The following is a 23,084-nucleotide window of genomic DNA, read 5'->3' as shown; positions in this document are numbered from 1 at the left end:
TTAGGTTAAAGTGGCTCATATTTCTGAAATTTCCTTTATGTAGACTTTCCAATATATTAAATAATCAATCCTTGTTACATATGTTTTTTTTTTGTTTGTTTGTTTTGTGTTTTAGCACACAGGGAACCTAGCTCCCACACTTTCATTTGAAGTGAATAAAAATTGTGTGGCAGGAACATTAAAATAATAAACCACATAGATAAACTGTGGTATACAGGGATGTAGCTCCTTTGATATAGTGCTGGAGTATGCCCCAAGCCCATTTGGACTCATTTAACTTTTGTTTAGGTTTTTAAATGACCATAATTCCAGTTAAAAAGAAAAGTATGTATGTGGGAAACACTGCTACTTTAGGCAACAAATGTAGCTAGTGTCTTTATTATTCTTTTTAATCTTAGAAGACAAAATTATAACAATTATAAATATGGCTTTAACATGAAACAAAGTTAATATGCAGCTAGTTCCACATAACTGTAAAGAATACCGTTCCTGGTTTTTTTGTATGTTTTAGATTTGCTCTTGTGTCTCTGTTTGTTTCCTAATACTTTCTTGTAAACACAAAGCAGAGAGTTGGTTGACATTAGAAATCCTTTCACAAATACTTACATTTCAATACCTGCTGAGACTGTTATGTGATTTGATAACTTAATGTGTTATTAATAAAACTTGGAAAGTCTGTGCAGTAGGGGATTAGTGAAAAGTTTTCTGAATATTGTGGGGAGTCCAGTGATATTATTTTTAATGGGGCATCCCTTGGGAATAGGAAAGTGATACCTTGTTTGACGAAATGCTGGGTGGTGTTGGTGGAGGTTCATGAGGAATCTGGTGATCATCTTTCTCTTTTTTCATATCAGATCCAGAAAGTCCTGGTAGCTGAGTCTGTTCCTGGGCAAGCTTCTTTTTCTTTCCTTCTTTGGGTTTGGTGGTTTGTTTTCTCTTTTTCTAAAAAAGCAACATTGTCTTACTCTCTAGATCCTCCCAGATAATGGAAATTTAACCCCCAGTTTTGTGCACTCTAAGTTGTGCTTTTCTATGTTTTTTTTTTTTTTTCTTAAAGATTTATTTTATTTTTATGAGTACACTGTTGCTGTCTTAAGACACACCAGAAGAGGGCATCAGATCTTATTACAGATGTTTGTGAACGACCATGTGGTTGCTGGGAAATGAACTCAAGACCTCTGGAAGAGCAGTCAGTGCTCTTGAACTCTGAGCTATATCTCCAGCCTGCTTTTCTATAGTTTTATCTACAGGTATTAAGAATATCTCTAAAATTCAATGAAGCACAATACTTTCAAGAAGAAACTTTGCTTTGGAAAAATGAATTCTAATTATATTTGTTTCATTGTAAACACACTTCATTGTTTTTTCAGAGTATGGTACACCTAGAATTAACTCATAAATAATTCAAGAGCTAAGAATGTAGCCTTTTGGCCATTCTTGGTATTTAAAAATCATAATGCTTAATCTTTACACACCAAGAAAACGTTGACTATTTACAGGTTACATTTTGTTTTACATGTACTTTATGTTCATTGTAACTAGGAAAATTTCAATGCATACTATCAAACCTTTAAAAATATCAAGTACTGACAAAAATGTACTCATAGACTTTTATGCAAAAAATGCTTGTAAAAATCTACATTTATCTCAGTTTTTTTAAAATAAAATTGTTAAAAAACACTTCATCCTTAACAGATGAATTTATTGGGATGTGGTGTGAATATCAGTGGCTCTCACAAACTCATAAGTTTAATGGTTTTCCACCATTCATGAAACATGAAAGTATCTTAGTATGCAAATAGGTCCATGTAACTGTAATGGCCTCCTTTACTGGTTTCTTTGTAGGTTTTTGATACTTCAAGGTACAGATTTTCTAAAATGCATCCATTGCTGTGAAGCTGATGCCACTCAAACCAAAGTGTTATTAACTGCAGCCAATTTTCTTGAACTGTATACATTTCTAATTATAGTGATTTCACCATTTGTGAACATAGATAATTGGATGTACTAAATAACAGGACTCTGTGAGTTAAAAGAATTGAACATTGATCACATAGACTGTTCAAGATAATTGTTCCATGTAACAAAAATGAGATTTGTATAAATTGCAGCCAAGGTCTGAAAACACACACCTGATAAATGATGATATCATTAAATATTTACATTATTAGGAGATGACTTTTCAATGTTGTAGTCATTGTAATTGTATTAAAAAGCGATCAAGAATGTAACAGGAAACAACTCCCTTTGATAAGGAATGGCAAGGAGAGTTGGGAATATGCCTGAGAGGGGTCTAAAGCTGACTCTCAGGAAGAGTGACTATTACAGTTGTAGAGCATTTGGTCAGCAGTGGACAAGAATGAAGAGTTCCAAATTAGGAAAATATCATGTGTCAAAATACCTGCTGAGTAAAACATAGAATGTGGAAAGTAACCTCAGAGGTTGGGTTACCACAAAGGGAAAAGGGCTGAGAAGAAACTAGGCAATGGTGGGTTGATATGCTCTTGTGTCTCTGTATGTTTCCCAATACTTTCTTGTGAACCCAAAGCAGAGAGTTGGTTGACATTAGAAATCCTTTCACAAATACTTACATTTCAATACCTGCTGAGACTGTTATGTGATTTGATAACTTAATGTGTTATTAGTAAAACTTGGAAAGTATGTGCAGCAGGGGATTAGTGAAAAGTTTTCTGAATATTGTGGGGAGTCCAGTGATATGATGTTTGATGGGGCATCCCTTGGGAATAGGAAAGTGATACCTTGTTTGACGAAATGCTGGGTGGTGTTGGTGGAGGCTCATGAGGAATCTGGTGATCATCTTTCTCTTTTTTCATATCAGATCCAGAAAGTCCTGGAAGCTGAGTCTGTTCCTGGGCAAGCTTCTTTTTCTTTCCTTCTTTGGGTTTGGTGATTTGTTTTCTCTTTTTCTGAAAAAGGAACATTGTCTTTCTCTCTAGATCCTCCCATGTAATGGAAATTGAACCCCCATCTTTGTGCACTCTAATAGTGCTTTTCTATTTTTTTTTTTAAGATTTATTTTATTTTTATGAGTACACTGTTGCTGTCTTAAGACACACCAAAAAAGGGCATCAGATTTTATTACAGATGTTTGTGAACGACCATATGGTTGCTGGGAAATGAACTCAAGACCTCTGGAAGAGCAGTCAGTGCTCTTGAACTCTGAGCTATATCTCCAGCCTGCTTTTCTATAGTTTTATCTACAGGTATTAAGAATATCTCTAAAATTCAATGAAGCACAATACTTTCAAGAAGAAACTTTGCTTTTGAAAAATGAATTCTAATTATATTTGATTCATTGTACACACACTTCATTGTTTTTTCAGAGTATGGTACACCTAGACTTTAACTCATAAATAATTCAAGAACTAAGAATGTAGCCTTTTGGCCATTTTTGGTATTTAAAAATCATAATGCTTAATCTTTACACACCAAGAAAACGTTGACTATTTACAGGTTACATTTTGTTTTACATGTACTTTATGTTCATTGTAACTAGGAAAATTTCAATGCATACTATCAAACCTTTAAAAATATTAAGTAATGACACAAATGTATTCATAGACTTTTATGCAAAAATGCTTGTAAAAATCTACATTTATCTCAGTTTTTTTAAAATAAAATTGTTAAAAAACACTTCATCCTTAACAAATGAATTTATTTTGGTGTGGTGAGAGTATCAGTGGCTCTCACAAACTCATAAGTTTAATGGTTTTCCACCATTCATGAAACATGAAAGTATCTTAGTATGCAAATAGGTCCATGTAACTGTAATGGCCTCCTTGACTGGTTTCTTTGTAGGTTTTTGATCCTTCAAGGTACAGATTTTCTAAAATGCATCCATTGCTGTGAAGCTGATGCCACTCAAACCAAAGTGTTATTAACTGCAGCCAATTTTCTTGAACTGTATACATTTCTAATTATAGTGATTTCACCATTTGTGAACATAGATAATTAGATGTGCTATATAACAGGACTCTGTGAGTTAAAAGAATTGAACATTGATCACATGACTGTTCAAGATAATTGTTCCATGTAACAAAAATGAGATTTGTATAAATTGCAGCCAAGTCTCAAAACACACACCTGATAAATGATGATATCATTAAATATGTACGTTATTAGGAGATGTCTTTTCACTGTTGTAGTTATTGTAATTGTATTAAAAAGCCATCAAGAATGTAACAGCAAGCCATTCCCTTTGATGAGGAATGGCAGGGAGAGTTAGGAATATGCCTGAGTGAGGTCTAAAGCTGACTCTCAGGAAGAGTGACTATTACAGTTGTAGAGCATTTGGTCAGCAGTGGACAAGAATGAAGAGTTCCAAATTAGGAAAATATCATGTGTCAAAATACCTGCTGAGTAAAACATAGGATGTGGAAAATAACCTCACTGGTTGGGTTACCACAAAGGGAAAAGGGCTGAGAAGAAACTAGGCAATGGTGGGTTGATATGCTCTTGTGTCTCTGTATGTTTCCCAATACTTTCTTGTAAACACAAAGCAGAGAGTTGGTTGACATTAGAAATCCTTTCACAAATACTTACATTTCAATACCTGCTGAGACTGTTATGTGATTTGATAACTTAATGTGTTATTAGTAAAACTTGGAAAGTATGTGCAGCAGGGGATTAGTGAAAAGTTTTCTGAATATTGTGGGGAGTCCAGTGATATGATGTTTGATGGGGCATCCCTTGGGAATAGGAAAGTGATACCTTGTTTGATGAAATGCTGAGTGGTGTTGGTGGAGGCTCATGAAGAATCTGGTGATCATCTTTCTCTTTTTTCATATCAGATCCAGAAAGTCCTGGAAGCTGAGTCTGTTCCTGGGCAAGCTTCTTTTTCTTTCCTTCTTTGGGTTTTGTGGTTTGTTTTCTCTTTTTCTGAAAAAGGAACATTGTCTTTCTTTCTAGATCCTCCCATGTAATGGAAAGTGAACTCCCAGCTTTGTGCACTCTAAGTTGTGCTATTCTGTAGTTTTATCTCCAGGCCTTAAGAATGTCTTTAAAATTCAATGGAACACCATATTTCCAAATCATAAGAATCTTTGCTTTGGTAAAAGGAATTCTAATTATATTTGTTTCATTATACACAGTTCATTCTTATATTTTAAAGTATGGTTCACCTAGACCTTAAGTCATAAATACTTCAAGAACTAAGAATGCAGCCTTTTGGTCATTCTTAGTATTTAAAAATCATTATATTTAATCTTTACACACCAAGAAAACTTTGACTATTTACAGATTAAATTTTGTTTTACATGTACTTCATGTTCATTGTATCTAGTAAGATTTCAGTGCATACTATCAAACCTTAAAAAAATCATGTACTACCAAAAATATATTCATAGTGTTTTATGCAATAATGTTTTTAGTAATCTGCACATTTATCTTTGGTTTTTAAAGTAAAATTGTTAAAAAAAAACACTTCATCCTTAACAGATGAATTTATTGTGATGTGGTGTGAATATCAGTGGCTCTCACAAACTCATAAGTTTAATGGTTTTCCAACATTCATGAAACATGAAAGTATCTTAGTATGCAAATAGGTCCATATAACTGTAATGGCCTCCTTTTGGTTTCTTTGTAGTTTTTTTATCCTTCAATGTACAGATTTTCTAAAATGCATCCATTGCTATGAAGCCAATGCTACTCAAACCAAAACTGTTATTAACTGTAGCCAATTTTCTTGAACTGTATATGTTTCTAATTATAGTGATTTCACCACTTGTGAACATAGATAATTAGATGTGCTATATAACAGGACTCTGTGAGTTAAAAGAATTGAACATTGATCACATAGACTGCTCAAGATAATTGTTCCATGTAACAAAAATGAGATTTGTATAAATTGCAGCCAAGGTCTGAAAACACACACCTGATAAATGATGATATCATTAAATATCTACATTATTAGGTGATGTCTTTTCAATGTTGTAGTCATTGTAATTGTATTAAAAAGCCATCAAGAATGTTACAGGAAACAACTCCCTTTGATAAGGAATGACAAGGAGAGTTGGGGATATGCCTGAGAGGGGTCTAATGCTGACTCTCAGGAAGAGTGACTATTACAGTTGTAGAGCATTTGGTCAGCAGTGGACAAGAATTAAGATTTCCAAATTAGGAAAATATCATGTGTCAAAATACCTGCTAAGTAAAACATAGAATGTGGAAAGTAACCTCAGAGGTTGGGTTACCACAAAGGGAAAAGGGTTGAGAAGAAACTAGGCAATGGTGGGTTGATATGCTCTTGTGTCTCTGTATGTTTCCCAATACTTTCTTGTGAACCCAAAGCAGAGAGTTGGTTGACATTAGAAATCCTTTCACAGATCAACATTTTAAAAATGGCAATCCTACCAAAAGCAATCTACAGATTCAATGCAATCCCCATCAAAATTCCAACACAGTTCTTCATGGAATTGGAAAGATCAATGTGCAATTTCATATGGAACAACAAAAGACCTAGAATAGCTAAATTCATCCTCAACAACAAGAAAACATCTGCAGGAATCACTATCCCTGACTTCAAGCTATACTACAAGGCAATTGTGCTGAAAACTGCATGGTACTGGTACAGGAATAGGCATGTGGATCAATGGAATAGAATAGAAGATCCAGAAATGAGCCCTCACATATATGGTCACCTGATTTTTGACAAAGGAGCCGTAAACATTCAATGGAAAAAGGACAGCCTATTCAACAAATGGTGCTGGTCCAACTGGCACTCAACATGCAAAAGAATGAAAATAGACCCTTTCTTATCTTCTTGTACAAAGCTCAAGTGTAAGTGGATCAAAGATCTCCACATTAAACCAGGTACACTGAAACTATTAGATGAGAAAGTAGGGAAAACTTTAGAACATATAGGCACAGGAGAAAATTTTCTGAACAAAACACCAATGGCTCAAGCTCTAACCTCAAAGATTAAAAAATGGGACTTAACGAGATTGCAAAGTTTCTGTAAGGCTAAGGACATTGTCAAGGAAACAAAACGGCAGCCAACAGAATGGGAAAAAATTTTTACCAACTCCACATCAGATAGAGGCCTAATATCTAAGGTATACAAAGAACTCAAAAAGCTAGACACCAGAGAATCAAATAACCCTATTAAAAATGGGGTACAGAGCTAAACAAAACGTTCTCAGTTGAGGAATATCGAATGGCTGAGAAATATCTGAGGAAGTGATCGACATCCTTAGCCATCAGGGAAATGCACATCAAAACAACCCTGAGATTCCACCTCACACCAGTCAGATTGGTCAAGATCCAAAACTCAGACGACAACAGATGCTGGCGAGGTTGCGGAGAAAGAGGAACCCTTCTCTACTGTTGGTGGGGTTGCAAACTAATACAACCACTCTGGAAATCTGTCTGGTGATACCTCAGAAAATTGGACATAATACTACCTGAAGTCCCAGCTATTCCACTTCTGGGCATATACCCCAGAGACACCTTAGTACACAACACAGATATATGCACCACAATGTTCATAGCAGCTCTATTTATAATAGCCAGAAGCTGGAAAGAACCCAGATGTCCTTCAGAAGATAAATGGATACAAAAATTGTGGTACATTTACACAATGGAATACTACTCAGCCACCAGAAACAATGACTTGACCAAATTCTTAAGAAAATGGCTGTATCTAGAGAATATCATTCTGAGTGAGATAACCCAGTCACAAAAGAACAGACATAATATGCAGTCACTGATAGTGGGATACTAACCCCAGAGGCTCGCACTGCCCCAGAAACAACTCACAGACTGTATGAAGTCCAAGAAATAAAGGAAACAAAATAAAACAAAACAAAAAAATCTTTATACAACAAGGAAACTTTGACTATTACCATGTTACATTTTGTTTTACATGTACTTTATGCGCATTGTAACTATTAAGTTTTCAATGCATACTATCAAACCTTTAAAAAAATCAAGTACTGACTAAAAAATATATTCATACAGTTTTATGTAAAAATTATTTTAAAATCTGAAACAAAGTACTGACAAAAATGTATTGTATAATTTTATTTAAAAAAATTCTTAAAATCTGTACATTTATCTTTGTTTTGTAAAATAAAGTTGTTAAAAAAAAGAAATCTTTTCACAAATACTTACATTTCAATACCTGCTGAGACTGTTATGTGATTTGATAACTTAATGTGTTATTAGTAAAACTTGGAAAGTCTGTGCAGCAGGGGATTAGTGAAAAGTTTTCTGAATATTGTGGGGAGTCCAGTGATATGATGTTTGATGGGGCATCCCTTGGGAATAGGAAAGTGATACCTTGTTTGACGAAATGCTGGGTGGTGTTGGTGGAGGCTCATGAGGAATCTGGTGATCATCTTTCTCTTTTTTCATATCAGATCCCAAAAGTTCTAGATGGTGAGTCTGTTCCTGGGCAGGCTTCTTTTTCTTTCCTTCTTTGGGTTTTGTGGTTTGTTTTCTCTTTTTCTGAAAAAGCAACATTGTCTTACTCTCTAGATCCTCCCACATAATGGAAATTGAACCCCCAGTTTTGTGCACTCTATGTTGTGCTATTCTGTAGTTTTATCTCCAGGCCTTAGGAATGTCTATAAAATAAATGAATAACAATATTTTCAAGAGCAGAAGAATCTTTGCTTTTGTAAAAATGAATTCTAATTATATTTTTCTCATTTTTCACACACCTCTTTCTTTATAGATGAATTTTTTCTTGTAGTTGTTTGAATAAGAATATCTCCCACAAAGTCATAGAATTGAATTGCTATCCTACAGGGAATGACATTTCTAGAAAGTGTATCTGATTTACTTGTTCTGATTTTATGGAGAAAGTGGTTTACCGGGGATGAGCTTGGAGATTTCATAAGCTTAAACCAAGCCCAGTGTTACTCATTGTTCCTGCTGCCTGTGGATATATACAAATCTCCCCTCCAGCACTGTGCCTACACTCTGTCATGTTTTTCACCATGACAGCAATGGACTTATCCTCTAACTGTAAGCCAGTTCCAATGAAATGTGTTCTCTTATGACCTTGTCATGGTGTGTCTTCCTAACAATAGAAAATCTAATATAGAGATACAGGATTGCCTCATAGTGCAGTAGGTAAGTAGGAAAAGAAACTTTCCTTATCCCTATGCTGACAGAAGAGCATCAGGTGTAGAATGACAAAGTCCATATTTAGGTTTCATCATTTCCGAAACCACATCCCAAAGCAGACACTTTTTAGTAAGTGTCTTTGAAAAGTAATATAGTGATTTTATGTTGGTATCATTGAGGTTTTGTACTGCATAAGTTAGTCCGCACAGCAAATCTGAAACCAATTGAGTTATAACTTAGAACTCTATTTTTAGGGCCTCAGACTACATAGAGTGCTAAATCTTTTTAAAGAATCATCAAGAAAAGAAACATGATTAGATACTTCTTGAAGGGAGATTATCCACCTTACCTTTAAAGAGGATTTTTTCTCATTTGTTTCATTATTTATTAAAGGAGATTCAGAAGTACTGAGAGCATCTTGCTTTCTTTTTTTCACAGCCATTTTTTCTTTTTCTTTATTTTTCTTTTGAACTGTAGGGGTAAAGAAAGCACACTAAACCCAGCGAAATGTTTACAATGGCTGAGGCTCAGTCAGAATTACTTCTTTTCCTTCTTTTCCTAAAATAAAATGAAATTTTTATTCCATTCAGTGTCCATTGATGATTTTACAGAAAGACAATGATTTCAAGAACTATTTGTTCTTTTTCTATATCTATGTGTTTACTTCCTTCGGCTGCATAGCCCTTCCCTTGGCTGAAGGCAGCTCAGAGTACCAAGTCAGGTACAGACTCTGCTTCAGAAGAGTTTTTTCTTTTACCAGGTGTAGCAGACATAGCCTCTCCACCCTGGGAATTTCTGTTTAAATCAAACGAACCGTGTTCCAACCCTCTTCTGCCACAGACAGATTTTAAGAATCTGAAATGTTTATGATAACAACAGTAGGTACTCTTCAAAGGAGAACCATTCAAAACCTTAGAAAATGAGAAAAAAAATATGACTTTATATTTGATGTATCAAAGTAGTAACTTTGGATTTGAATTTCTTATATATTGGGTATACGTTTTTCGCTGTAACATGAGGTGTTCTCAAACTCAGGTCTCCCTGCCTGAGCATCCTTATGCTAACCTCTAGGTTCCAGAGTTGTATACCAGTATATCTATTATATTTTAAACCCAGTGACTCTATAAAGAGAAACTTCTTCCCAAACATCTAACCCAAAACCTCTAAGATGTAGGCATCTACTTAAATGTTAGATCATATTTCTTAACAGAAAAGATATCAATGAAGGGGTAAGACTGTTAATTGAGTATCAAATTTATTTTATCTAAATGATTTTTTCAATTTTTACTTTATTTGATAGTTTATTTTTGCCATCTTCTAATCTATCTCAACAACTGCTTATTTTATTTACCTCCAAGACAAAGGATGTTTATCCTGAAATACACAAAAATTCTTTGTAAGAAAGGATTTCTCAAAATCAGCAATTTTTTAAATCAAAGTTGTAGATATTCCATGTTTGGACCCCTATAGTTCCCAAGGTACACAATGGAAGTGGGACATGTAAGCTGTGATCACTGCAGGGAGCTAGCCAGTTTCAGAAGGTCGAGGAAGGGTGGGCACTCAAAGTGCTTCCTGTTACCTTTTGCCTTCTCTCTTTTAAGATTTTTAGTGAGCTCTTTAAGCTCTTCTATGTGCGCACACACTTGTATCAGTTTGCTTAGTCCAGCATCTCTGGGGAACTTGTCCTCCAACAGGTCAGCCAGCTGAATCCTGTCATAATCATCTTGCATCTTTTTAGTTAGGTTTAGTTCTTTTCTTAGTAAGGACTTGATTGTCCTAAATGTATAGTCCTTCATGTTCTCTAATCCTTTTATAAGGACAGTTTCCTTGTATTCATTCACCATCTTTCAAATTATACACGAGCCTAAAATAAAATAAGAAAAGAAAGACACAAAGTTACAAAAATACACATTTTTTTAAGACAGGATATTCTCATGTGAGTGAATGACCATTAATAATGTCCATAATTGTGTGCGATTAAGAGAGCTAAATATAAAGGTGTGCCACTATACATATTAAATTTAGATCTTTTGCATTAATAAACAAGTCTAGAAAAAGTTTCTCCATTAACCATTAAGTGACTTCAGTCTCCAGCAGTTGTGGTGAGAGAAAGGAGTTGAATCAACAATTGCTGTAGTGTTTAAAGCTCAGGTTGTGAGTGGCAAAATACTTTTTCCACTCTTTCTTGGTGTTGAAGCACCTGGATGAACAATGACTGAAGTCACAAGGCACATGCGAAGGCACTGGCCCTTGTCTACTAGTCTTTCCCCAAACACCTCTCATTAGAATTCTCTCTCCCCTGGGCTTTCACTGTGCTTCCTGGATCCTTTCTGCTCATATTACTGTCAATTTCCCAACTATGTACATTCTTTTCAGCATCAAAATGTAAGATTCTGACAACAGTTTCTTGATTTTGTCCTTTTAAACTTGCTTTATAGATTCTTACTGATTCAGAGACACTATATTCTACCTACAAGTCATCTTTAAATTCTCTCAAAATTTTAATAGTTTCTCAATTTATTAAAATATTCCTTCTTCCTAAAATACATTGGAAGGTCTTAATTAATCTGCACCTATGTATATTTCTATACCTGAGATCATATGTTTAAAAGTGTAGAGCATGCCTTCCACTTTGATGTAGCTAATTTCTTTTTCATTGCTTGGAAAGCCATTCTCACGTGTCTTTCTCTGACTACTTTCATAAATGTTGAAAACCTAACGGTTACATGGGGTGGAGAATGGGAGGGCAAGATAGTGGAAGAAATAGAAGAAGTAACTAACACTATTACATTTCAAAAAATTTATATAAAAATCTAGTACTGTAGAAGTTTCCATATATATATATATATATATATATATATATATATATATATATATATATATACACGAATATGTGTATATATGTATACACACATGTGTATGAATACATACATATATACATGTCAGATATGTATATACACACAGACAGTCACACACACACACACACACACACACACACACACACACACACAAACACACATCAGAAACTATGCTGTAACCCCTGGGAACAGTGCATGAATGTTTTGTGCCTGGAGCTTCTTATGAGAAGGTTTGTGGAGATTCTGTTCCATTGGAAAGGACCTGTGGAAATGAAATTGTGGACTATTACTCCACTCCTGGGGAGCTCATATGTTTCAGTATCTCCTGGTTTTGCCTATATGGTAATTTTTAGTTTCTCTTTGTTAGTCATGTTATGGCTGAAATTATGGTGAACCCAGAACTTTTTCTTAAAACAAAAACTTAGTTCTCCTGGCTATCCCTGGCTGCCTCTACATTCATCCTGAGCAAACATGAGGAACTCATTAAAATTAATGATTCTGACTTAGTGAACTCTTCCAAAAAAAAAAAAAAAAAAAAAAAAAAAAAAAAAAACAAAAAAAGATAACTATATTCCAAGAACTTTGGAGACAGTTTCTTTAAAAAATGACAATAAGAACTTATAGAACAAATAAGCAAGAAATAAAAGGCATAAAAGGTTAGACTTTCCCCCTAACATCAGAAAAATCAACAAAAAATCTAAATATCTTATTCTCTTGGAGGTAAAGGTAGACATAGAATCTGCCAGAAAGAATAGAAACTTCTTTACAAGATTTACAAGTTAGGTATTAGTCACTATCATTCTGAGAATGTATCAAGAATATGACCACAACCATTTCACACAAAACTGATAGGTAACCCATAGAAATTAGATTTATACTCATATCTATAGAGTGTATACTCTATAGATATAGATGGATATATATTATATCTCCCAAAACCTTATAAACTATTGCCAATGCTCTGAGTATCATTCCAAAACTTTAAATAGACACCACATTCATGAATCATAGATTATGGGGAAATCAGCTTATACTAACTCAGAAGCTACATTGCCACTATGCACACTATGTTATGCACACTATGCAGAGAAAAGAAATCACAATCTTAATGTTCTGCTCAGAAATAATTTTGAAGGAGCTGAAAGGGTTTGCAACCTCATGCGAAGAATAATAACATTATCAACCAAACAAACCCCCCAAAGTTCCCAGGAACTAAAACAACAACCAATGCGTACTCATGGAGAGACCCATGGCTCTAGCTGCATATGTAGCAGAGGATGGTATTGTCTGGCACTAATAGGAAGAGAAGACTTTGGTCCTATGAAGGCTTTTTTCCCTAGTATAAGGGAATGCCAGGGTGATGAGGTGGGAGTGGGTGTTTTGCAGTGGGAGCATCTTCAAGGAAGCAAGGGGAAGGGGGGTCAGGAGAGCAGAGGAAAGGGGATAACATTAAAATGTAAATACATAAAATATCCAATAAAATGATTAAAAAGAAAATAGAAAAAAAAAAAAAACAACGGGAAAAATATTCTAATCAGCAGGGGTAGCAGATGACTACATGATCACATTGTTTGCCAAACTCATTTGGGAAGTTGCACATCTGAACTGAAAACTGTTGTGAATCATCGTGAGACTTGTACAGGTTTATGCCAGAGAAAATCACAACATGGAGTGAGTAGAGCAGGAGGCGCTTGACACCAAGTCCCATAACCAGCTAAGGACGTTTTTTGGCATTTGATAGCTACTGAGAAAGGGAGAACCATTCTTATTAAGCGTGTGGCCCCTGGTTGGTTGAACAGAAACTTTTTTATTGGTTGAAAAAAAAAAAATAGAGGAAAGCCATTTGCCACCTGGAACAGCAGAGATCCAGGAACACAGGCCTGGTGAGACTACACTGTGAGTAGCCAAAGCACAGAGAGGTCTAGGCCAAGCAAGCGAAAAACACGGCCCTCCTGTTCAGTGGAGCTGGAACTCTGGCATAGGGAATTGGGATACGCCCGAAAAGACCTGGCTAAAAATCTAGACACACAGGCCCACAGTAAGGCAGAAGCGCTTGTCAGTAGGAGCCGGGGTTTGCCCAGGAAAGGCAGTGCTTGAAGGTGAATTCTACAGACCCTCTTACACCTAGACTAGAGAGGAGTCTGACACATAGGCCCAGGGAGAGCAGATCGGGAGTTCTCAGAGAGCAAAAAGTATGGTGCTATTGGGAAAAGGGTCTGTAGTGGCCTAGAGAAAGAGCCAGGTCACTGCCAGTAGGACTCAGGACCTGTGGGCACAGTGCTAGCTACCAGAACAGCCTCACAAGAGCTCCCACATCTGAGCCCACAAAGACAGAGCTAAGTCACTGTTAACAGAACTCACTGCTGGCCCACAAGCCAAACACTCAGAATCAGTTTTTTTTTCCCTGAAACCTTGGGCCCTCAGGTACACGGGAGAGATGGGTAACAGTCAATGACAACAAGATGAAAAGAGGAAAGTGAAAGCATTTAATCAATGGAAACCGAGACAACCAGGCAACATCAGAACCCAGATCTCCCATCACAGCAAGCAGTGGAATGCCAAACACTCCAGAAAAAAGAAGACTGAGACCTGAAATCATACCTCAAGATGATGATGGAGATCTTTGAAAAGACCATGAATAACTCCCTTAAACAAGTACAGGAGAGCAACCATAAACAAATAGAAGCTTTTAAAGAGGAAATATGATAATCACTCAAAGAAATACAGAAAAACAGAACCAAAGAGATGAAGGAATTTAAAATGGGAATAGAAACAATAAAGAAAACACTAAAAGAGACAACCCTGGAGGTAAAAAACCTAAAAAAGAAATCAGGAGTCACAGATGCAAGCATCTCCAACAGACTACAAGAGATGGAAGAGAGAATCTCAGGGGCCAAAAACAACAATGAACACATAGACAAAACAGTCAGAGAAGATAGAAAAGCCAAAAAGCACCTAACCCAAAATGTCAGGAGATCCAGGACACAATGAGAAGACCAAACCTAAGGATAATAGGAATAGAAGAGGGCAAAGAATAACAACAAAGAGGCACAGTAAATATCTTCAACAAAATTGTAGAAGAAAACTTCCCCACCTTTAAAAATGAGATGACCATGAGTATAAAAGAAGCCTACAGAACTCCAAATAGAGTGGACCAGAAAAGAAATTCTTCCCAACACATAATAGTCAAAACAACAAGTGTTCAAAACAAAGAAAAAATACTAAAAGCAGTAAGGGGAAAGGGACAGGTAACATATAAAGGCAGAACAATCAGAATTAAACCTGACTTCTCAACAGAGACTATGAAAGCTAGAAAATCCTGGACAGACATTATGCAGACCTTAAGAGAACACAAATGTCATCCCAGGCTAATATACCCAGCAAAACTCTCAAACACCATAGATGGAGAGACCAGGACATATGTTATTCCAGGACAAAACTAAATTTACACAGTATCTGACCACAAATCCAGCACAATAAAGAATAAGTGGAAAATCCAATACAAGGACAGAAACTACATCCTAGTAAAAACTAAGGAAGAAAACCAAAAGAAGAAAGACGCACAGACACAATTCTACCACTAAAAGAAAATATAGCAGGACTGTAACCACTATCCCTTCATATCTGTTAACATAAATGGACTCAATTCACCAGTGAAAAGACATAGGCTATCAGACTGGATAAATAAACAGAATCCAGCATTTTGCTGCATACAGGAAACTCACCTCAAAGACAAATACAGACACTATCTCTGAGTAATAGGTTGGGAAAAAAATGTCCAAAAAATGACCCCAAGAAACAAGCTGGAGTAGCCATTCTAATAATAAACAAAGTATATTTTCAAACAAAAGTCATCAAAAAAGATAAAAAAGCACACTTTTTAATCATTACAGATAAAATTGATCAGAAGGAACTCTCAATCCTTAACATATATGCTTCAAATACAAGAGCACCCATAATCATAAATGAAACCCTACTAAACTTCAAAAATACATTGTACCCCACACAATAATAGTGGGAGACCTCAACAACCCACTCTCATCAATGGACAGATCATGGAAGCAGAAACTAAATAAGGACACTGTAAAACTAGCAGAGGTTATGAACCAGTTGGAATCAATAGACATCTACAGAACATTTCACCCTAAAACAAAAGAATACACCTTCTTCTCAGCACCTCACAACACCTTTTCCAAAAATGACCATACAATCAGTCACAAAACAAGCCTCAATAGATATAATAAAATTGAAATACTCCCATGCATTCTATCAGATCACCATGGACTAAGGCTTGTCTTTAATAACAACAAAGACAACAAAAACACATATACACAAGGAAACTGAACAATGCTCTATTAAACGATAGCATGATCAAAGAGGAAATAAAGAAAGAAATTAAGGATTTTTTAGAATTTAATGAAAAGGAAAACACAACATACCGAAACCTATGGGATGAAATGAAAGCAGTACTGAGAGGAAAACTCATAGCTCTGAGTGCTTCCAAAAAGAAACTGGAGAGAGCATACACTAGCAACTTGAGAGCACAGTTGAAAGATCTAGAACAAAAGGGAACAGATACACCCAAGAGGAGTAGACAGCAATAAATAATCAAACTCAGAGCAGAAACTGACCAAATAGAAACAAAAAGAACCATCCAAACCGTCAGCAATACCAAGAGCTAGTACTTTGAGAAAATTAACAAGATTGGCAAGAGCTTAGCCAGACTAACTAGAAAACAAAGAGAGAGTATTCAATTTAACAAAATCAGAAAGGAAAGCAGAGATATAACAAAGGAAACTGAGGAAATTCAAGAAATCATTAGATCCTACTACAAAAGCCTATACTCAATAAAGTTTGAAAATCTGGAGGAAATGGATGAATTCCTAGATAGATACCAGATACCAGAGTTAAACTAGGACCAGGTAAACCATCTAAATAATCTCATAACACCTAAAGAAATAGAAGCAGTTATTAAAAACTTCCCAACCAAAAAAACCACAGGTCCAGATGGGTTTAGTGCTGAATTCTATCAAACATTTATTTACGACCTAATACCAATACTCTCCAAACTATTCCACAAAATAGAGTCAGATGGAACACTCCCTAACTCATTTTTTGAGGCCACAATAACCCTCCTTCCTAAACCACACAAACACCCTACAAAAAACAAGAATTTCACACCAATCTTACTTATGAACATTGATGCAAAAATACTCAACAAAATCCTTGCAAACTGAATCCAAGAACACATCAAAACAATCATTCACCATGATCAAGTAGAATTCATCCCTGGGATGCAGGGGTGGTTTAATGTATGGAAATCCATCAATGTAATCTACCATATATACAAACTCAAAGAAAAAAAACCACATGGTCATCTCACTAGATGCTGAGAAAGCATTTGACAAAATTCAACTCTCCTACATATTAAAATTCTTGGAAAGAACAGGAATTCAAGGCCCATAACTAATCACAATGAAAGCAATATACAGCAAACCAATAGCCAACATCAAATTTAATGTTGAGAAACTTGAAGCAATCCCACATAAATCAGGGACTAGACATGGCTGCCCACTCTCCCCCTGCAAAATGACATCAAAAGGAAATCAAAGGAATACAAATCAGAAAGGAACAAGTAAAAAGATCACTATTTTCAGATGAAAAGATAGTATTATTAAATGACCCCAAAAATTTCACCAGAGGAGTCCTATAGCTAATAAACAAGTTCAGCAAGGTGGCTGAATATAAAATTAAGTCAAACAAATCAGTAGCCTTCCTCTACTCAAAGGACAAACATGCAGAGATAAAAATTAGGATAAAGCCACCCTTCACAATAGTCACAAACAATATGAAATACCTTGGTGTGACTCAATGTAAGCAAGTGAAGGACCTGTATGAGAAGAACTTCAAATCTGTGAAGAAGAAAATCAAGAAAGATCTCAGAAGATGGAAATATCTCCCATGTTTATGGATTAGAATGTTCAATATTGTAAAAATGTCCATCTTACCAAAAGCAATCTACAGATTCAATGCAATCCCCATCAAAACTCTAACCCAATTCTTCATAGTGTTGGAAAGAGCAATGTGCAATTTCATCTGGAATAACCAAAATCCTAGAATATGGAAATCCATCCTCAACAACAAGAAAATATCTGTGGGAATCACCATCCCTGACTTCAAGCTATATTACAAGGCTATTGTGCTAAAAACTGCATGGTACTAGTACAGAGATAGGCATGTGGATCAATAAAAAAGAATAGAAGATTGAGAAATGAACAGTCACACATATGGTCACTTAATTTTTGACAACAGAGCTGTAAACATTAAATGGAAAAATTACAGCCTCTTCAACAAATGGTGTTGGTCCACTTGCACTCAGCATGCAGAAGAAGGAAAATAGACCCTTTCTACTTTTCTTGTACCAAGTTCAAGTGCTAGTGAATCAAAGATCTCCACATTAAACTAGGTACACTGAAACTATTAGAAGAGAAAGTAGGGAAAACCTTAGAACACATAGGCACAGGGGAAAATTTCCTGAACAGAACAACAATGGCTTATGTTCTAAGGTCAAAGATTTACAAATGGGACTTAATGAGATTGTAAAGTTTCTGTAAGGCTACGGTTACTGTCAAGAAAACAAAACGGCAGCCAACAGATTGGGAAAAGCTCTTTACCAACTCCACATCTGATAGAGGCCTAAGATCCAAGGTATATAAAGAACTTATGAAGTTAGATACCAGAGAATCAAACAACCCTATTTAAAAATGGGGTACAGAGCTAAACAAAAAGGTATCAATTGAGGAATATCAAAATGCTAAGAAGTATCTAAAGAAGTGTTCGACATCCTTAGTCATCAGGGAAATGCAAATCAAAACGTCCCTGAGATTCCACCTCATACCAGTCAGAATGGCTAAGACCGAATACTCAGATGACAACAGATGCTGGAGAGAATGCAGAGAAAGAAGAACACTCCTCCACTGTTCCTCTGATTGTAAACTTGTACAACCACTCTGGAAATCAATCTGGTGGTTCCTCAGAAAATTGGACATAGTCCTAACTGAAGACCCAGTTATTCCACTTCTGGGCATATACCCCAGAGAAGCTTCAACATACAGCAAAGATACATGCACCACAATGTTCATAGCAGCCCTGTTTATAATAGCCAGAAGCTGGAAAGAACCCAGATTTCCTTCATTGGATGAATGGATACAAAAATTGTGGTATATTTACAGAATGGAGTACTATCAACTATCAGAAACAATGACTTTATGAAATCCCTAAGAAAATGGATACATATAGAGAATATCATCCTGAGTGAGGTAACCCAGTCACAAAAGAACAGTCATAATATGCAGTCACTGATAATTGGATACTAATCCCAGAAATCTCTGAACAGCCCTGAAACAACTCACAGGCTATATGAAGCTCAAGTAAAAAAAAATAAATAAATAAATAAAAAAAAAAAGAAAAGAAAAGAAAAGAAAGTCTCAATCCTTCTTAGGAAAAAACAAATGTATAGCACCCTCTCAGAGTGTAGTACACCTAGACCTTAAATCATTAATAATCCAAGTGTTAAATAATAGCCTTGTGGCAAATTTTGCTATTCACAAATCATTATGCTTAATCTATACTCAAGAAGAAATCTCTTTCCATGTTTCGTTCTGTCCTGCATGTACTTCATGCTTATGGTAATTTGTGGGATTTCAATGTGTGCTATCAAACCTCTAAAAGAATTAAGTACTGACAACAATATTCATATAATGTTATGCCAAAATGCCTTTAAAAATCTGTATATGTATCCCTCCTTTTTAAAAGTAAAGTGGTAGCAAAAATTAAAAAAAAAAAAAAAAAAAAAAAAAAAAAAAACAAGAGGAGATACAAAGTTAATGGGTAGGGAAGGCAGTAACTTGGAGGGACTTTAGAAGGGGTGTGGGGGTGAATATGAGAAAATACACCGTGTGAAAATCTCAGAGAACTAAAAACAACAGAAAAGGAAAGAAAATACAGTTTTTCTAAAATGAAAAATGCAAAGTTGTTTAGCCATACTTATACTTTAATATGAAGAGGGAAAAAAGGTGAAATTGGAAATATATCACCATGGTTGAAGGACAGAAGGAGGAGGATGTAAGACACAGCCTAAGAAAAATTACAATGGCAGAAGCAAAACAAAACTGCTGATTATCAGTATACATGGTGGACCCAACCAGGCCAGTGACTAATCTACCAAATATTATTTAAAAAATGTATTTATAGGCTGTTAAGGAAACATTCCCTCACAGTGGAAAAATACAAATTTAATTACAATAAAAAACATCCTGTTTATCTTCATTAGCTGAGTTTTCATAGAATCAAAGGCAAAAACTATTATTAAATACCACGGAATGATATACCTTTCCATCCTGGAAGAAGAGAATAGTTTTAACTATGGATTTAGCTACTAGATATTATTGTTAGATTTAATATTGATTATTATTAGTGCATGTTCTTCATTATCATTTTGTTCCTTCACAGCTCTGTTGAAACATGGGATATATCTTCACACGAGTACACATATCCATGCATGCGCATACGCATCATTTACATTCAATATCTGTGATGACACACATATCTACATGTCTGTCAATCTGAGAAAAATGAAAGGGAGAATCCACAGTTTTATCGTTAATATAACAGTGTGCTCATTACTAAGTGAGTAAGGTAAAAGGAAATCTGTAAAGTTCTGGAAAGTTTGAGCAACATAACTGATAAACTTAGCAAGATTGGTCCAATTCAGGTACAACTCTCAACTTGCCATTTAAATTACAGTGTTTGAGTACACATGGGGTTCTATGTAACACAGAAAGTCTTTAAATTATCCTAAGAGTATACAATGGGAGAGTATTTCTATTTTACTGACCTTTATATTCCCTCAATCTCATGACAAATTAAAAACAAAAATAAATAAAATATAGCCTTTCAAAAATAATAACTTACACGATGCCAGTGATGAAAAACTCTCTCCTTTTCTTGAAGAGCAGAGAAAGTGTTAAACATGCATATTGAATCAGGACGTATTTGAATAGCTGTATTTGTGAATCTTATAAAAATTTTAATGTACATGTCCACTGGTTCTCATGCTGTCTACTATTAAGACCAGATACTGAAGCTCCATGCTCCAATGCATTTTTAAAGGTTTTTTTATTAGATGCTCTGTATTTACCTTTGAGATGTTATCCCTTTCCCCAGCCCTGCTCCCATCCCCCTCCCCCTCCATTTGCCTTCACACTGAGTGTTATATCATGGAAATTTTTTCTATCACTATCCTATCTTTTACTCAGTCACCCACCCCAGCCACCAGTTTTCTGTGCTCCCTCCTGCCCAGACTATTAGAGCCTTCTTCTTTTTCTCCATTTATTGATACTTATACTTAGAAAGCTAATTTTTATAATCTGCACTAATCAAAATTCAGCTTTTCATATATCAAGCCCTTAAAATGAAGAAAGAAAGATTCTGCCATCTTCCTGAACGAGGTTTCAGAACTCAGCTCCAGCTGGCTCCCTGTCCTGTTGGCAGCTGAACAAGCCATGCTCGCCCCACCAGCCACTGGGAAGACCCCCTTATGTTCTTGTGAGTTTTAGGGGAAAGACTTACCTCCCTGGAGGTTTCTCAGCAGTGTTCAGATTACAAATCTCCAGCAAGGCCGGAAATGGGGCAGTCTGTTTTGAGTACGAAGAGAAATGACTCAAAAACTTACACAGGAATGTGTTGCAATCTCATTAAATTCAGAGAAAATATAGTATTCGGAGAAAATAACAGGGTGGGGCAAGAAAAGTGATCAAAGTAGGCTCCTAACTGAGCAGGGTTGGATGTCTTTCGGTGTGCTCTCGTCTTGGGGAGAGTTGTGGTGAAATAGGACTCCTCCCAGCACTGTTCATAGCTTTCGATTTCCCCAGCTCTTAAAATAGAAAGCTTTATTTCCTGTTATTACTGTAATCTTCAGAAAGAAACACACAGAGAGAGACAAAGACACACACACACACAAACACAGAGAGTTAGCTTTTCTTTATTCAGTTATTTTTCTTTCTTTCAAATATAAACGAATTCCTCAACACATATACAGCAGAGAACTCAGGTCTGGGTTCAGTCAGAGAAGATGCACTTAGCCCTCGAGAGACTGGAGGCCACAGAGAGTTTAGAGGTCTGGCAGTGTGGGTGGTGACAACTGTGGGCAAGCAGGGAGGAGGTATGGGATGTGGAACAGTAGGAGGAGGGTGAGTTGAGAGGGGAATAAAATCTTGAGTGTAAAAATAAAATAAAAAAAAAGTCTAAGTAATTATAAATTCAAACACTGAGTATTTCATATCCAACAGGCATACACGTGGGTCACTAGGACTCTTACCCTCATCTCAATGAGGATGAATCACAAAGAGATACAAGGGAGTCCCTCAGCCAACTCGTTCTTCTTTGCTTGTTCAGGATGAAAGTAGTCAGAGGTGAGCTGGTCAGTCTGTTGTGCCTTGGATCTGAAGTCTGCTAACTTAGCCCTAATAATTATGTCATGCCAGCCATTTTGCTTGACACAAAAGCAGTTTGACTGTAGACACAGAAAAAATAGTTTGGCTGAAAGAAGAGTCAAGTTGACTATACTCTGAGGCTTACATTATCATCATCATCATTATCATCATCATCATCATCATCACCATCATCATCATTATTATTGACATTCCCCAAATGTAGCCTTCACTCAGAACCAAGATAGGGGGAAGCTTGAAAAACAGAAGACTCGGAAAAAGGTTGACTCCCCTATAGCCCTCCCTGTACCTGTGCCTGCTTATAAACTCATTATGATTTTCTACATGTATAAACCGACCCTGGCAAACAGCTCCTGAATCTGAGCTTAGCCCCTGATCAATCATTCTTGGGGTGTGTGTTCAATCAGCCAGCCATGTTTAACTGAGATCAGTGTCTGAGTGCTTCATGCTTTGATTCCCAGACCTCAACAGCACTTGCTTGAACATTTTCCGACTAGGGAAATACCTGTGATGAATCACTTTTAGTTTAAGCACCTTTCAAAGCATTCATTCATCTATTATTGGTTCCCAGGCTATATCTTCCCAGAGCATAAGAAACATGTAACTGCAACCTCAGCTAAATAAA

The 23,084-nt window shown here is 35.9% G+C and overlaps 1 protein-coding gene across 5 annotated transcripts in view; it reads right to left on the bottom strand.

The window, feature by feature from the left end:
* Nucleotides 1-21,810, bottom strand: part of LOC308434805 (uncharacterized protein) — a 33,082-nt gene extending 11,272 nt beyond the window's left edge. For 3 of the 5 annotated variants that reach the window (XM_080935216.1, XM_080935214.1, XM_080935215.1), the window contains exons 1-7: nt 21,579-21,810; nt 10,670-10,954; nt 9,440-9,561; nt 8,299-8,466; nt 4,732-4,899; nt 2,760-2,927; nt 775-942 (exon numbers count right to left, since the gene is read on the bottom strand). In XM_080935216.1, the coding sequence (XP_080791342.1) occupies nt 775-942; nt 2,760-2,927; nt 4,732-4,899; nt 8,299-8,466; nt 9,440-9,561; nt 10,670-10,934 (1,059 nt within the window). In that variant the 5' untranslated portion in view covers nt 10,935-10,954; nt 21,579-21,810. The remainder of the gene's footprint in view (nt 1-774; nt 943-2,759; nt 2,928-4,731; nt 4,900-8,298; nt 8,467-9,439; nt 9,562-10,669; nt 10,955-21,578) is intronic. The other 2 variants (XM_080935217.1, XM_080935218.1) reach the window with 2 other exon arrangements.
* Between the last annotated feature and the right edge of the window lie 1,274 nt (nt 21,811-23,084).

Source organism: Micromys minutus, assembly GCF_963924665.1.
Source record: "Micromys minutus genome assembly, chromosome: 1".
In the NCBI taxonomy this organism is placed as follows: Eukaryota; Metazoa; Chordata; class Mammalia; order Rodentia; family Muridae; genus Micromys; species Micromys minutus.
Note: the sequence above shows the minus strand (reverse complement) of the source record. Positions and strands in the feature narration are given on the sequence as shown.